A 15,148-nucleotide genomic window follows, 5' to 3' on the forward strand; every position below is an offset into this window, starting at 1 on the left:
GGAACTGAAGACAGTTGCAGTAGAGGCCTGGCAGAGCATCACCAGGGACGAAACCCAGCGTCTGGTGATGTCTATGGGTTCCAGACTTCAGGCTGTCATTGACTGCAAAGGATTTGCAACCAAGGATTAAAAGTGACAATTAGATTTATGATTATGTTATTTTGTCCAATTACTTTTGGTCCCTTAAAAAGGGGGGGGGCACATATAAAATGTATTGTAATTCCTACACCGTTCACCTAATTTGGATGTAAATACCCTGAAATTAAAGCTGAAAGTCTGCACTTAAAGCACATCTTGATTGTTTAATTTCAAATCCATTGTGGTGGTATACAGAGCCAAAATGATGAAAATTGTGTCAATGTCCAAATACTTATGGACCTAACTGTAGGTCTATTACATGAAGCTAAAAAAACTGTATTTGCGCTCAAGTTATTGCGAAAAAATTATTGCACGCCCACATTAACTATTGATGTCCCTACCAAAGCTGATATCAAACTTATGTCCCTGAAGTGTATGCATAATGAGTAGAGTCCTGTGCTCCAGTCGAGCTTTATGTCCAGCAACGCGCCTGCGTTAAGGTCTTCAAATAAACAGCTTTTAACTGTTTCCAAATCCCTTTTGAAATCTAAGGGGATCATGCCTACTCAGTTGCAGCTCCATAGCTCTGGAATAGTCTTCCATTCCATATTAGATCCACTCCCAGTATTTATGTTTTAAAATCATACAGTATCTTAAGACCCACCTTTTCTCCCTAGCCTATGATACTATCCAAGCACAGCAATGTTATCCTATATGTACAATACATGTCTTTGTGATAAATGTTAGTTATTTTGGTGACTTATGGCTCTCACTGGTTGCTTTTATACATGCTTTAGAAATACATTTGACTTTGAGGGGGTGGACCCGGCAGCTCACTGGGTAGAGCACATACCATAACGTACCATGCGGCCAGGTTTCGATTCTGGCTTGGGGCATTTCAGCATGTCTTTCTCTCTCTCTCTTCCATATATTTCCTGTCTGTCTCTAACTGTGCAATCAAAACAATGTTAATATCTAATTTAAGGCATTGACTCTGAATTCAACACATCCTACTCCTGTTTACTGCTTATACAACATGTGGCCTAAGGTGAGTTCACAAAGCTGGGCTACAGAATGCTATAGGCAGACGTTTCTGATGCATCCATTAGAAGAGAGCATTTTACTACTTTGAAAATATTTTGGGGATTTATTATCCTTCAGTCAAAAATGTTGAAAGGTTTACATAGTTTCAGAGCTCATAAACTTGAAATGGAATCATGGCTTTATCAGGGTAAACCTGTCATGAGAATTATCAGGGCAAACCCCTCATACACAAACATCTATCAAAAAGACAAGGTCATGGGCATCTTTTAGTTTCTTTACAGTACCAAGATAGTGGTTAGTTAGTTAATTATTATGTAGTGTTCATGTTGTTGTTATTGTTGCGAAATGGCACTATAATAATAACGCATTTTATTTATACGACATGGTTGAGGCAATCTCAGGACGCTTAAAGGATGGTTACATAACTATGCTTTTAGTTTTTATCCAGATGTATTGCATAACATGTTTTTATGTCAAGCACACTGAGTCTGACTCATGTATAAATGTGCTGTATAAATAAAGTGCCTTGTCTTTCCTATGTGGAATCCCAAATGTTTTTTCAAAAAGCATGGTCACTAGAAATGATCAATAATTCCTTAATGTCATGACTTAAGCATTTATTTAATTCAATGTGATTTATTCAATGTGTGATTTTGTGAAGAAGGATAACAATTAGAGAGCAAATAAAAACGTATAAAAGTATACTTTTTTACAAAAGGTCAGAATTCAGTGAAAATGTTAATATGTCAATCATTAAAAAACTTAAATGAAAAATCTACAGAGTTGTGATGATGCAGATCATCACATTGTGATGAACATATATATATATATTTTTTTATTTTAGTGGAACCTCATACAGAGTTACAATAACAATCATAAATCATTTTGAACTGAGATGTGTAATAACAGACCAAGCTATAATCAGGCTATCATTTAAAACAGGGTATTATTACAGAACCTACTGATTCTTGTTCAATTGGGATTGTTTCCTGCCATGCAAGGAGACATTTAAGATTGTTAAGGACACAATTTCCCTTTTACAGAACAGAGTTTTTGGACCTACGCCCTAAGTTGTGGCTTTCTTTCTTCTTCCTCCTCCAGCAGACACAGCAGATAATGAGGCTTGTGATGACAGCGGTGCATACAACAGCTATAATAATGATATGGATGTCCCGGGACACCCCCTCCCCCTTCCCATTGTTGGTGTGTTGCCTGGTGGGTGTAACTGAGGCAGTGGGGGCCAATGTGCTCTTCTTAGGAGCCAGGGTGCTGATCTCCCACCTGTCCTCTGGGGGGTCAGGCGTGAGGGATGGGTGGAGGACCCCAAACTGCTCGTCCTTTAGGTCAGCAACAACCTCACCACTTAGGCCGATGGGTGTGGCACACAGCACAACACTGTGGTTGACCTTGGTTGGGTGCTGTCTCAGCCAGTCGCGCAACGGCAGGATATCCTGGTCACATCTCCAAGGGTTTTGGGCCAGTAGCACCTCCCTAGCTGCTGTGAGCGTGTCTAGGGTCTCCGGGGGCAGGTTGGAGAAGGAGTTGTTGTGAAGGTCTAGCTGGCCCATCTGGCTCAGACCATCCAGGAACTTGCTTGGAAGGGAGTTTAGCTGATTGTGCTCCAGCGATATGTTTACCAGCTCGGGCATCCCCTGGAATGTGCCCTCCTCCAGGCCTGTGAGCAGGTTGGTGTGCAGAGACACTTCTCCCAGCTGCTCTAGCCCCCTGAAGGCGTGGGGGGACACAGAGCTGATCTGGTTGCGGCTCAGCACCAGTAAACGCAGCTGGGTAAGGTTCATGAAAGTGCTGTCCTCTAGACGGATCAGCCTGTTGTCGTACAGCCACAGTTCCTGAAGAGCCATGGGGCCAAACACACCTGGGACCAGGCTACTCAGCTCGTTTTCATAGAGGGAGATCTGGGCCAGGTTGGGCATGTTAAAGAACAATCCCTGGGGTAGGGATGTCAGGCGGTTGCTGGAGAGGAAAAGCTTATTCAGGTTTTTAAGCTTAGACAACAGGTCAGCGTGTAGGTGGTCCACCTGGTTGTCCTGCAGAGAGAGTTCCTCCAGGCTCACCAGGTCATCCAACGCTCCAACAGGGACCTGTCGTAGACAGTTCCGATTGAGACGGAGAATCTTCACTCTGGTCAAGCCCCTGAATGTCTCTTTGGAGAGCTGGGAGATGTTATTCCTGGCCAGGGTCAGGTGTTCCAGCTGAGTGAGATAACGGAAAGCCTCCTCAGGAACGGATGTCAGCAGGTTCTTACTGAGATCAAGCTTCTTCAGAGCAGGAAGTGAGGCTAACCAGGTGGAGCGAAGCACCTCAAGCTTGTTGTTGCTCAGAGTCAGAGACTCCAGCCTCAGAAGATTCTGGAACAAGGCTTCAGGCAAGTCTGATAGAAAGGTGCTGGTGAACCCCAAGGCACCCAGGTTACTGGTACGGTCAAAGGTGCCAGGCAGGACCTGCATGATGCTCGAGTCTTTTACTAAAAAGATGCCTAGGGCCTCTGAAAAGCTAGCAAAGTCCTCTGGTTTTAAGGTAGGGATGTTGGTGTTGGAAATATAGAGGGCAGAGGTGGTAGCAGGCACACCAGAGGGGAAATCAAAGATGGATTTGCCCTGGCAGACTATTTGGTTTTCCTTGCAAAAGCATTTATCCGGACATCCTCCCAGGATGAAACCAAGGCTGGAAAGCAGGATAAAACAGTATAGTGTGATTGGCGGGTCCATTGGCCTCCTGGAAATAAAATAAACAGCTTTATTAGTTGAATCATGAGCAAGTGAAAAAGTTAAATTGTAAAATTGTATATATAAAATAATGTTTGACACAATATAGGATGCTGGCAACAATCTATTTGGTATCGTCTGATCTTAAATGTCAAAGCAAAGTTGAAGCAAATTCTTTCCTTTTTTCCAAATTATGGAATGTTATAGACTATCTAAAATGTTAATTAAATTCAAAAATTAAAAACAATCCCCCATCCTGCAGTAATAGCTTTTTTTTGCGAAGAATTCAGACCCCATATTGATCTCCACTACATTGTGTTTCTCTTAATCATCCTTGATTGGAGGATGTGGTGAAATGATTGACTGGATATGATTAAGAAAAGCAGTGAATAATTCCAGGAGCACAGTGTGCTTTGCTGTTGTTAAATGGATGTCGGAAAACACCAAGACTCTTGCTAGAGCTGGCCAAACAAAGTTACTGGGCAAAGAGGGCCTTGGTCAGGAATGTGACCAAAGAACCCAATTGTTACTTTTTATGAGCTTCAAAATTGCTCCAAAATATGTTTGCAACCTCAGACTGAGATGATGATTCACTATACAGCATGACAATGACTCAAAGCACACAGCCAAGCTGGTGGCTTCAAGTCTCTGAATGCCCAAGAGTGGCCTGGCTAAAACCCAAAGTTCGGATCTAACCCCTTAGAAAATAATAAAGCACCATCAATTCCAGTGCCTTCCTTCCACATTTCCTTGATTTAAAACAGCAATTTGTGGACCCAATGTGCCATTTAACTGGCACTGGGCGAGAATAACCGAATGACAAGAAAACAAAAAAAAGTATTGAAAGGTTGATGATTTACATAGCCCTGTCCCAACCTTATTATTTTGTTGTTCCTAATCATTTTAAGACAGTTTTCCCAGTCTGTGAATTATAATCTTGTTACATAGACCACTTCTGAAAAGTTCTTATAAAAACATATGAAAGGTTCTTAGTGTTTTCACAAAAACAAACGGCACACAACTAAAATGTTCCTGACCTTTAACATACTCTTTGTATATGAAGAGCATTGTAATCAATGACTTATCTCTACTTAATCAATTACTCCAAAAAGTCACAATCATACAATAACGTATTCCTAATGATAAGAATTGTTTACATTGTTCAATTGCTTACCTTATACTGTGCCCGACAGTTGATCTGAACTAAACAAGTGTTTCTGTAAATTTTATTCTCTTTTGTGATGATGCTTTGCCTCCTTTTAATCAGACTTGCTTCAATCAAACATTCCACAGCCATCTACGCACTTCCTCACATTGTCTACCTCTTCATCATTCTATCCTCATCATCTATCTTTTTTTCTGCTGTGCACATGATGTCCTTTAGTGGAGTTCAGCTCCACAGCCTAGTGCAGATTCCATTAGTCAGACTGTGTTCCTCCCTTATTCTGTCTCTCTCTCACAGGCAGTTTTCATGAAGTCCCACCCCTATGGTTGGCTCAGTATCTGGGTTGAATTTGTTTTTGTAAGAGTGCGTGCTCAGACTCAGTATGAGGGATACATGCTGATATGTGCCTGTTTATGTTTTTGGTAAAGCTTGTATGGATCACTTAACATCATTCAGTATATACTGTTAGTATAGAAATGCAGATTTACTGTGCTATCAGAAGTCAAGTGTTTTCCAAGTGAAATAAGTGGGTGGATTTTTTAAATTAAGTCCAGATGCTTGCAGTAGAACGAGATGAGGGACAGTCATTCTTTTTGGAACGTAAATTGATTTGCTACTTTTAGGACAGTTAGACTGCTCAGTCAGCTATGTTGGTTTGTATAATGTTTTCCCTGGAACCTTTATGATCGTGACTTTTAAGGGAATGTGTATTATTTCTGCCTGTTTAAATACATTCTCCCCACTTAAACCCAGGCCCTAAAAGTTTCATGTGTTCTTGATTAGATACATTTGCTATGTAATTCCTCTGATGCAGTAGGCCTGTGTGTTCTGAAGATAATCTAACAGTGAAAGAGTTGGGATTTCACAAAAACAAGATGTGTGGCTGGGTGGAGTTAACATCTAAACTATAGGGTCTACCAGCAGCACAGGACCCTTACTTTAGGATACAAACATTGTACGGAAGATTACAACTTTCCCAAACGTTTAGTGGCACAGATATGACTTAAAAGTAAAACTCAAGGGTAAATTTAATATCCTCACTCTCACTCTTGATTCTATCTAATGTGGCTGTCAACGTGTGTGTTGTGTGTGTCTGTGTGATGTCTGAATGCTACTCATTGTTGTGTTAGCTCAGTGTACCGGAAAGGCTTAATCACCCGTCGCCATGGTGATGAACTTAATTGGGTGTTTTTCAACTATTCTTCCTCTTTTGTTTGCCGTTTGTTTTAAATTAAATCACTTGCCATGACATTCATGCTATTAACCAATGAGGTTTTACTTTGCACTTTTTCAGACCTGAAATGCTACTTTTTAGCTCAATGCATGTTGAGAGTTTCCATGTGCTGTATCATTGAGAGCAATATGTGAGTTATTATGTGATAATTTATGTGAGTTAAAAAGTAAATGATCTTAATTTAGAAAGTGTTAGGGTTGTTGCAGAGATGTGAAATGTGAACCTATTATCAAAAGAACTACAAACCTGAGGCTGATGAAAAGTTGTGGCAAAGTTTTTGCAAAGCTCTTAATAAAGTTTAAAATTATTTAAAATATAATATACAATATAATCAAACTATACCGAGTTAAGTTAAACTTGTCTGGTAACACTTTACATTCCTGTTACATTTACTACCATATAACTACACACTGTAGCAATACGTATAGTAACAACATTGTAGTAACAAAGGAATTGCTAACACTACAGCTACTAACACTTAATCCTATGTACCCACTATGTTGTTACTATGGGAATTGATACATAGTGATGTGGTAAGTAATGCAATCTTAATGTAAAGTCTTGCCTTCTGTCCTTAAATTATTGTGGTTTTCTGTGCAATAGATGTTTGTAAAATAACAGTTCTTGTAATGCAAATCTGAAAAGGGAAGTTTGAAAAACAATGACAAACTAAGACATTGAGAAACAGCACAGCACACTTTAGTTTCCTGTTTATTCAGATAGAACAATCTTCCTACTGGTCCATGAAAGTTCACAAGAAAGTAACAGATTCAGCTTTTCTATCAAGGCTACATGTATACTGCTATCTACCCTGCAAAAGGATGCCAACACGTGAGGGAATGTTTGGAATGCTGTTTAGTTTTGTCTCACAGGAAAGCAATTTCTGCTACTGTAGATTAAACTGTACACCACTAAGAGTAGACAAAACAACACTGAGTGCCCTTTTCTCTGAAATAATTTCACACCATATTCTCCTGAGACCCAACAATTTATCCCATTATGGACATTGTTTTTTTGCTCATAACCATGCTGTCGTTTATAATTCTTTTATTTTGTCCAATTTAGAGGACTTCCTGGACCTCACCAATAGCTACTAATAATTACAGCTTGTAAATGATTTTGATTATCGATGCATAACTACTGTATAACAAATAAGAAAACTAACTTGTGACATTTCTTTTGCTTGAAATATGTCTGTTAGCCAAACCCATATACTTAATATTTTTAATGTAAAATGTAAACAACAGTTTGTGCTTAAATGCCTTCCCCCAAAAAAGTGTATAAGAATTGGTGACAATGAAACGCATGTCGAAATTACAGTCTATCTGTGCTCTTTTGCTTCTGGTTGGATAACATGTTTCCTGATGCCACCTCCCAGAAATCCTCATTGATGGACTGTTGGAGGCGATACATCCCATATATGGTTGCCAAGATCAAAGTAACGCCTGCTGCTACTAACAGGATGTGAAGGGCCATAATTAAACCAGCTGAGGCACTATCAGAAGACAGGCTCCAGATATATACCCAGCTCTTCATGCGATTGTTGTGGATAAACTTTTGCCCCTGCTCGACCACCAGACGGTCGTAGAAAGGAGGGAAAGAGAGGAAATAAGAGTCACCTTGCGGGGGTGGGAGAGCTTCGGTGAAAAGCTGGAATGGGTTGTCAGACTCAAAAAGCACAATGTCTGGGCTCGTCTGTGAGGCTGTTGTTGGTGATACTGTGATGATCGAAGTAGTGGTTCTAAAGGGGATAGAGGATGAAGGGGTTGAAGATGGGTTTGAAGGGGACACGTATATTTCTATGGGAGGGGTTGTAGGTAGATAGCTTGATGGCGTGGTGTCACACACTGAGAACTCCTCATCTTGTAATGAATACAATTTACGGAGCTCTAGATGCTGGGGACTGTAACATTTCACGCCCTCCCTATCACTGACCACACCTTCATGGCGTCTGATCCAACCCACAATATCTCTGATGCTGCAAGTACAGTCCCATGGGTTCCCACCCAAAGTCACAGCCCTCAAACCCACATTGGAGGAGAAAACTTCATCTGAAAGGGTGTTAAGATGGTTATTGTTGATCTCTATGCTATTCAGATTGGAAAGATGTCTGAAGATGTTCTTAGGGATGGAGCGGAGCTTGTTGTCATTCAGCAGTAGGACGTTCAAGTTGGTGAGATTGGAGAACAGGTCACCGTCTAAGACCTGAAGGTCATTCGCTTTTAGAGAGAGTCTCTGGAGCTTCGGCTGACAACAAAACAGGTCTTGAGGCAACTCCCTCAATTTGTCATTGAGGTGGAGGGAGAGCTTTTGCAGACCACTCATGTTGGCAAAGAGGTTCCAGGGGACAACAGTGAGGTTGGTGCCATACAGGTAAAGGTCACTTATCAAGGGCATCTGTCCCATCAGCTGGTCAGGCAGCGATTGTAGAGGATTACTGTAGAGGGTGAGTTTGGTGAGCTTGGGCATGTAATAGAAGGTCTTCTCTGGGACACCCTGAAGCCTGTTAGAGGATAGGGTAAGCATTCTGAGGTTACCCAGGGCCCAGAACACCTCTGAGGGGAGGCTGGCAATCTGGTTGTGGTGGAGTTTGAGCTCCAAGAGGTTGGCAAGCTCGTCAAAGGCTCCAGCCTCTATTCTCTCCAACTGGTTGTTATAGAGGATAAGGAACTGCAGTCGCGTCAGTGAGTGGAAGACGGTGGGTGGCAGCTCTCGTATGTAGTTCTTCCCCAAATTGAGGAAGCGCAAGCTGCTCAGGCTGCTGAAGACATCTGGTGCCAGATGGACAATGGCATTCCGACTCATTTCAAGCTCTATAAGTCTGGCTAGACCTTCAAACATCACGGAGGGAATGGATTCCAGATGGTTTCCATCTAGATGAAGCTGCTCCAGGGAGACCAGGGGGCTGAAAACCCTGGGCGGGAGGCTTGTGAGGTTGTTGAATGACAGCTTGACCGACAGGAGCTGGGGGGCCACGTAGAAAGCCCTGGGATGGACAGCGCTCAGGGAGCTGAAGCTAACGCTGAAGCGCAGCATTAATGGCAGGTTGGCGAGGCTTTGCTCATTCAGGACCCTCACGTTTGTGTCGTTAAGTTGGAGAAGGTATGTGCTGTTAGGCATGGTCTTAGGCACATCTGTGATGTTGCCAACACACTTGACAGCTCCTTTCTCGTTGCACATGCAACTGCTGGGGCAGATTATGGTCTGGGTTGGAAGGATGCTGATGCACAGAAGGATGAGGATTACCTGCCACATTGTGCCTGTTAAATAGAAAATGTAAGTATTTTTCTTAAAATAAATCAATTGTTGATATATGATGTGTGATAATATGTGATACTTCTATCTACCATTCTACTTTTTCAAAAGATTATTATCTACTGACTTCCATAGTCTTGAATAAACTATCATACTTAAAAGAAAAAGTATATTTTCTAATTATGAATGTAATTTCTTATAGTATTAATTTCTCATCAAGTATTTATCCTTTTAAAAAGCGACATGACCAGGCTAGACAAACATAGATCATAGCAGTAATATAGTTTAGTAATATAACAGAAGATGGATAACAAAGAGTACCAACCTTTCAGATGAGCCACAATACTGCAGTCAACTTGACTATGATGCTGTTGTTCCTTATATTACTGGTATTATAGGATCCACAGGATAAGAGTCTATTTCTGTCTTATCACGGCCGTACACACCAACCACAAGCCAGAGCAGTTCCACTGGGTACCAAACTTGGTGAGATAAAACATTGTCACAGTTTTTCTGCTGTAAGGCTTTGCAGACCTAATTTTCCTTGACATTGCAGTGTTTTATCAATTATCGCTTCTTTGCTTTTTTGTGTCCTATTGCATCAACTTATAAAGTGAGTTTTACATTAGAATGTTATTATTTATTTATTACACATTTGTTATAATTACACAAATTATATACCCATAGTCATTTAGTAATCAGGTAAGCATGTCAATGCTTTTATTTAATGAGGAAATAATACAACTTTAATTTAAAAAACAATACAGTCGATAACAGACATATCAATACTGTTGCCTGGATTAGCAGTAGAGGGAAACAAAACATTATATACATGTAAACAAAAGACAATTATTCAGCTTTAAAAAGATTCATTTCCAAATAATACTTGACTAAAACGCTTTTTGTTACTCAAATAATAATTTAAAAGTATGGCAATAATGAGGTATATTTAAAAAAGCAATTCTTACAAATAATACATAAATTCATGCTAAACTCTTAAGACATTTCCTAAATTATCATGTTTTGGTGATACAGAGTTAACATTAACAATGACAGAGAACATTGAAACATCTGAGGTGACTGTGGATGAATGAGGCTATGCCAAATTCTTAGCTTGACCTTGCAGAGGTTCTGCTTCACAGTAGGTCTGTCACACACAGTACTTCCAGAAACAAGCTGTAATGAGAAACATTAAAACCACTTTTTTGTCAAATGTACGAAGCAAGATACAAAAGTTACAGTAATGCACAACATTACATTTCATATTTTGAACAACATTTGATAACTATATATTTTTTATTTATTTTTTAAGACTTCTAAACAGACAAATTAACTAAATAGCTCAAATACTTGCACAAATAATACTTGTTTTGCTGTCTGTTTAATGGCATAATTTTTAACAGTACTTGCTTATTAGCAAATTTACCTTCAGCCCTCTTCTTAGGTGTGGACAATGCATTTGCTGTGAGCTTCAGCTCCAGATCATCTCTCAGAGCTTCCAGCTGAAGGAAATGTACATTGCAATCAGAGATGGTCAGAGCATCTATGTTCCTGTCTCTATACTTATAGTAAATAGGCTGTGGTGTAAGCTTTACATACAGAAAAGTGTCATGTACATATTCACTTATTGCCAGACATATGACCTTACCTCCTCTAGCTCTGCTACTCTACTGGCCAAGTCTAGACCTGAGAAGAAAAATAAAGTCCCTTATTATATATCCCATTTTCTTTAGTACTGTTTTTTGTTAGATTCATAGAAGTTATTGAATTACCAAGAGCATCATTTTTCTCCACAGGCAGTAAGCTCTTTTGAAGTAGCAATGTAATAATCTTGTTCTGGACATCTGTGTCTTCTTTTGTGTGAATAACATTGTTTCCTTAAAATGTGGAGAATGTAAATATTGAGAAGTAAAACAAACAGAGGCAATCATTTCTACATCCATTAAAAATGCAAACATCTCCCCATTAAACTGATTAAGAATTATTGTCTATTCACAGCACATGACAATAAACTGTGAAACGTGAAGACAACACTCACTGGAGCAATCTAACCAAATGAATCCCTACCAGCCTACAGCAGTATACTCACCAGGACTTAGGATGCTTCTGCCCTCCACACCAAACACCCCCTGCAGCAGTAGCAAACCCAGGAATCCCAGGCAATATAACACAAGTTTGTTCATGACACCAGAGAAATGGTCAAAGAAAAATTTACTAACCGTCCAACCAGACAAGGAGATCGAACGTATCAGGTCCATTCCAACAATACCTTTATATACTTTAAAGGGAGAGAGGAGGGGCTTTTCAATGCACTAAATCAATAGCTCGTTGTTGTGGAGATTGTCAATGGACAACCTTTTTCACAAGGGACCATGTGATGTCTGACAGAAATGTGATGATATGACGTTAGATGTAAGGCCAATAACCCTACATCACTGTGACAGGACAAATCCACTGGAGTAAGGTAGTCGTCAATCACCTGTTATTTACGACAGGTGCTCTTGGCTTCTTGAGTATATTTCTTTTATATTAATTAGTTCTTTAAAAAGGTGGAGAGGGAGAGTTTCTCGGTGTGGATGAGAGGAGAAGTGAATTGGTTATGTCCCTTGCTGCACTGGACCCAGAGATGGTATTGGCTACAGGGTGGATGTGGAGCTGAAGGACTACCTTCAATAAGATCAACCCATTTAAGAAATCAACTCACAGATGACACTGAGATCTAAATACACTATAAGTATCTTGCACTATATAGCATTGCAACATATCTGTGGCAAAGATAATTGAATGAGCTGGAATTATTTCTACTAGTGCTCTAAAACATCAGAGTAATTTACCCACTGAAGCCCATTTACCAATCCAAACAATTGAATACATCAATATGTGAAGAGGTCAGGGTAATCAATTGTTTTACTATAAACCTTTGGCTGACTAGTGTCTATATGTAGTGAGTAGATTAAATTGATAGAGTAAAACAGCAGTGTATTCTTATCTATGTAGCTGTATTTTTAAAGGGGTCATTGATTGCAAAACCGGTTTTACCTTGTCATAGTTGAATAACGACAGTTCGGTGGGTAAAATGGACATACAGTGAACCTCAAAGTCCATTGACAAATCTCACAACTTGAAACTGCAGCTGTAAAATGATCGGTTTCGAAAAAGCTGAATTTGTGACGTCACCTTTGTCACGCCCCAACATTTACATACAGACCAGGCCTCTGGTGTTCTGGCCCAGGATCTCAGACACTAGTTTAGCTGTGCACTGCTCTGTGTACTTCCACGGGATTTACAAAAGAGAAAGTTTGTACGTTTTTAAAGGATATTGAAAATGGACCATTGAAATGCAGTGTTCCAGGCTGTACAGAAAATGTTGACACTTTTCAGAGTCTTCCTAAGGAACCAAACACTCGACGGGCTGTGATGTTTGTCTATGAGAAGATCCCTGTGCAGTTCGACCCTCAATTACACATTTGCTCGAACCATTTCACCGAGGACAGTTTTGAAAACCTGGGACAATGTAAAGCAGGATTTGCTATGAAGCTGTTGCTGAAAATAGGTGCTGTTCCGACCTTATGTTCATCACAACCGCAAGCTGTAGTATGATGTTGTCGCAGTTATTAGCAATGTTAACGTATCCTGCCTGTATCTAGCATGCATCGGTAGAATGGCGGATGATTTAGTTTATTGGCAATAGGGCTATCGACAGAAAGAGCTGGTGGAAGTGGCCAGGGAGAGGGAAGTCTGGGCCTCCCTGCTTAGGTTGCTGCCCCCGCGACCCGACCCCCGGAAAAGCGGAAGATGATGGATGGATGGATGGATGGCAATAGGGCTAACGTTATTTCATGTTCCTGACTGTGTTTCATTCAAATAACCTGTGTTGTCGTGTAAATCTACAATTCAAGATGCATGTTTGTCCAGATCTATTTTTCAGCAAGATAACTAGAGCTAACTGAAGCTGAGTTGATTCACAAGTTTGTTTGCTAAGCGGTAGTGCTAACGTTACCCACCTAAGTAGATCCTGTTTGCTTCGACAACAGAAGTGGAAACAACTAACGTTGTCATTTCAAATGATATCTAGTTAATCTGTTGAAAACAGTGTTGTGTAAACACAATAGATTTATTAGTATGTTTTTATTTCAAGTCTCCACCTTCGATGTTTCAGCTAGTGCTGTTGGCTGTTTTGCGTCTCGTTGTAAACCAACCAATCAGCACGCAGCTCATCTATATATTCATGAGCTTACCATAAAAGGAGAAAACCTCTTGTTTCTTCACTGGGCTATTTCACAGAATGCATCAGGGCTCATAGAACAGCACCCGAGCCATTTTCAGCCCAACCAATGTTACATACCCTATTCGGAGACCTTAAAGGAATGGAACAGTGTGAAATACCCCCCCCAAAACAGTCAATCACCCCTTTAAAGATCCTGTAAAGTGGACCTGGAAACAAGTTTTAAGTTTGCCACACCACAGAATAATGTTATTAACTACCCATCCAAATTCGAATGAAAAAATAACACAGACAAGAATGTTAAATTAGGCTTTGAAATCGTGAAAAAATCAGCAGTCTTCTCTGCTTGAGACTGGGGGGGCGTGTCGCCTGAAGGAGCTGAAGCTCCGCCCCTCGCTGCCTAGTGCCTACCTCCGACCCAGATAATGGACGCTATGTCAAGCCGAACAAAACCGTATAGAATTTGAATTTATTTGTTCAATGAGTGAAACATACAGATGCATATAAATGATATGTTCCCCTGAGCTGTGCAGTAAAAGTGGACACCAGAGACAGCAGACAGTGAGCTCTCCAACTAGGCTACTTCACACACACACACACACAAACACATTAGCTACCATTTCACCAAAATACCATCATTCTACACCGAGTAGCTAAATATAGCAGAGATACCTCTGGAAAAGTTATCTAGTATAATTATAACAAGCACACAGAACTGAGTGATGAACTGCTGGCGGCGGTGGATGGTCCAGGTGCGACCGGAGGATGAACGGCCGGGGGGGCGATGCTCGGTACGGCTCTGCGCTGCAAGAGAAGCCGTGTGTTGGTGAACCCCGTCTGTCTCTGGTCCATGTTAAAACTGTCCGCCGTGAAATGGTCAGTGGCGCAGAGGCGGCTGTTGGAGTTTATCCGAAGCTTTCCATGAGTGTGGCTCTTCACAAAATCTATCCACCTATTTTTCCTTTCATTATCAATAGGGAATTTAAATGGCGTTGCAGCACAGCTGGAGTTCTTGCATCCAGGCAAGATGCAGTTGCGGGTGGTGGGAGACATCCTGAAGCTAGCTAGCTAGCTGATGTAAGCTACAATAACAGTACAGCAGGAGAGCCATTCAGTGATCTGACGTAGATGGGGCGAAATGACGTAGATAGGGCATTTTTGGGGTCCGCCCAAAACTCCACATTTCAGTGCGACAAAGTTTTAGCGCTTTGCACATGCTTTCAGGAACTCATTTCACACGTATATAATGTACTTAGAAGCAAAACATGGAATTTAATTTATAGGATCTTTAAGTTAATTTATGTAGTTTCATGAATGCATTACCAACTAAATACATTATTCATTCACCAGGGGGTGCAATAGTCCCAATTTATAATAACACCAGCAAGTCATAGCCCTTTTTATACCACATAGGCCTACAT

General features: G+C 40.6%; 3 protein-coding genes across 3 annotated transcripts; all 3 read right to left on the reverse strand.

Moving 5' to 3' along the window:
• Positions 1–1,365: 1,365 nt before the first annotated feature.
• On the reverse strand, positions 1,366–5,173 carry lrrc15 (leucine rich repeat containing 15). Its single transcript, XM_067230266.1, has 2 exons — positions 5,023–5,173; positions 1,366–3,858 (listed from the first exon to the last, which is right to left on the reverse strand). Exon 2 carries the CDS (start codon positions 3,849–3,851, stop codon positions 2,160–2,162), a length of 1,692 nt encoding a protein of 563 aa, XP_067086367.1. The 5' UTR covers positions 3,852–3,858; positions 5,023–5,173; the 3' UTR covers positions 1,366–2,159.
• Positions 5,174–6,962: 1,789 nt separating this feature from the next.
• On the reverse strand, positions 6,963–14,415 carry LOC136936954 (platelet glycoprotein V; the record flags this gene model as incomplete). The annotated part of the gene is made up of 2 exons (XM_067230654.1): positions 6,963–9,507; positions 14,400–14,415. Coding segments are annotated over 2 exons (1,962 nt in total), but the record flags the coding sequence as incomplete, so codon positions are not given.
• uts2d (urotensin 2 domain containing) lies at positions 10,517–11,697 on the reverse strand. The gene is made up of 5 exons (XM_067230655.1): positions 11,592–11,697; positions 11,275–11,379; positions 11,151–11,188; positions 10,929–11,004; positions 10,517–10,678 (listed from the first exon to the last, which is right to left on the reverse strand). The coding sequence occupies exons 1-5, from the start codon at positions 11,683–11,685 to the stop codon at positions 10,653–10,655; spliced, it is 339 nt and encodes a 112-aa protein (XP_067086756.1). The 5' UTR covers positions 11,686–11,697; the 3' UTR covers positions 10,517–10,652.
• Positions 14,416–15,148: the final 733 nt, after the last annotated feature.

The sequence above is a fragment of the Osmerus mordax genome, chromosome 27 (assembly GCF_038355195.1).
Source record: "Osmerus mordax isolate fOsmMor3 chromosome 27, fOsmMor3.pri, whole genome shotgun sequence".
NCBI lineage: Eukaryota > Metazoa > Chordata > Actinopteri > Osmeriformes > Osmeridae > Osmerus > Osmerus mordax.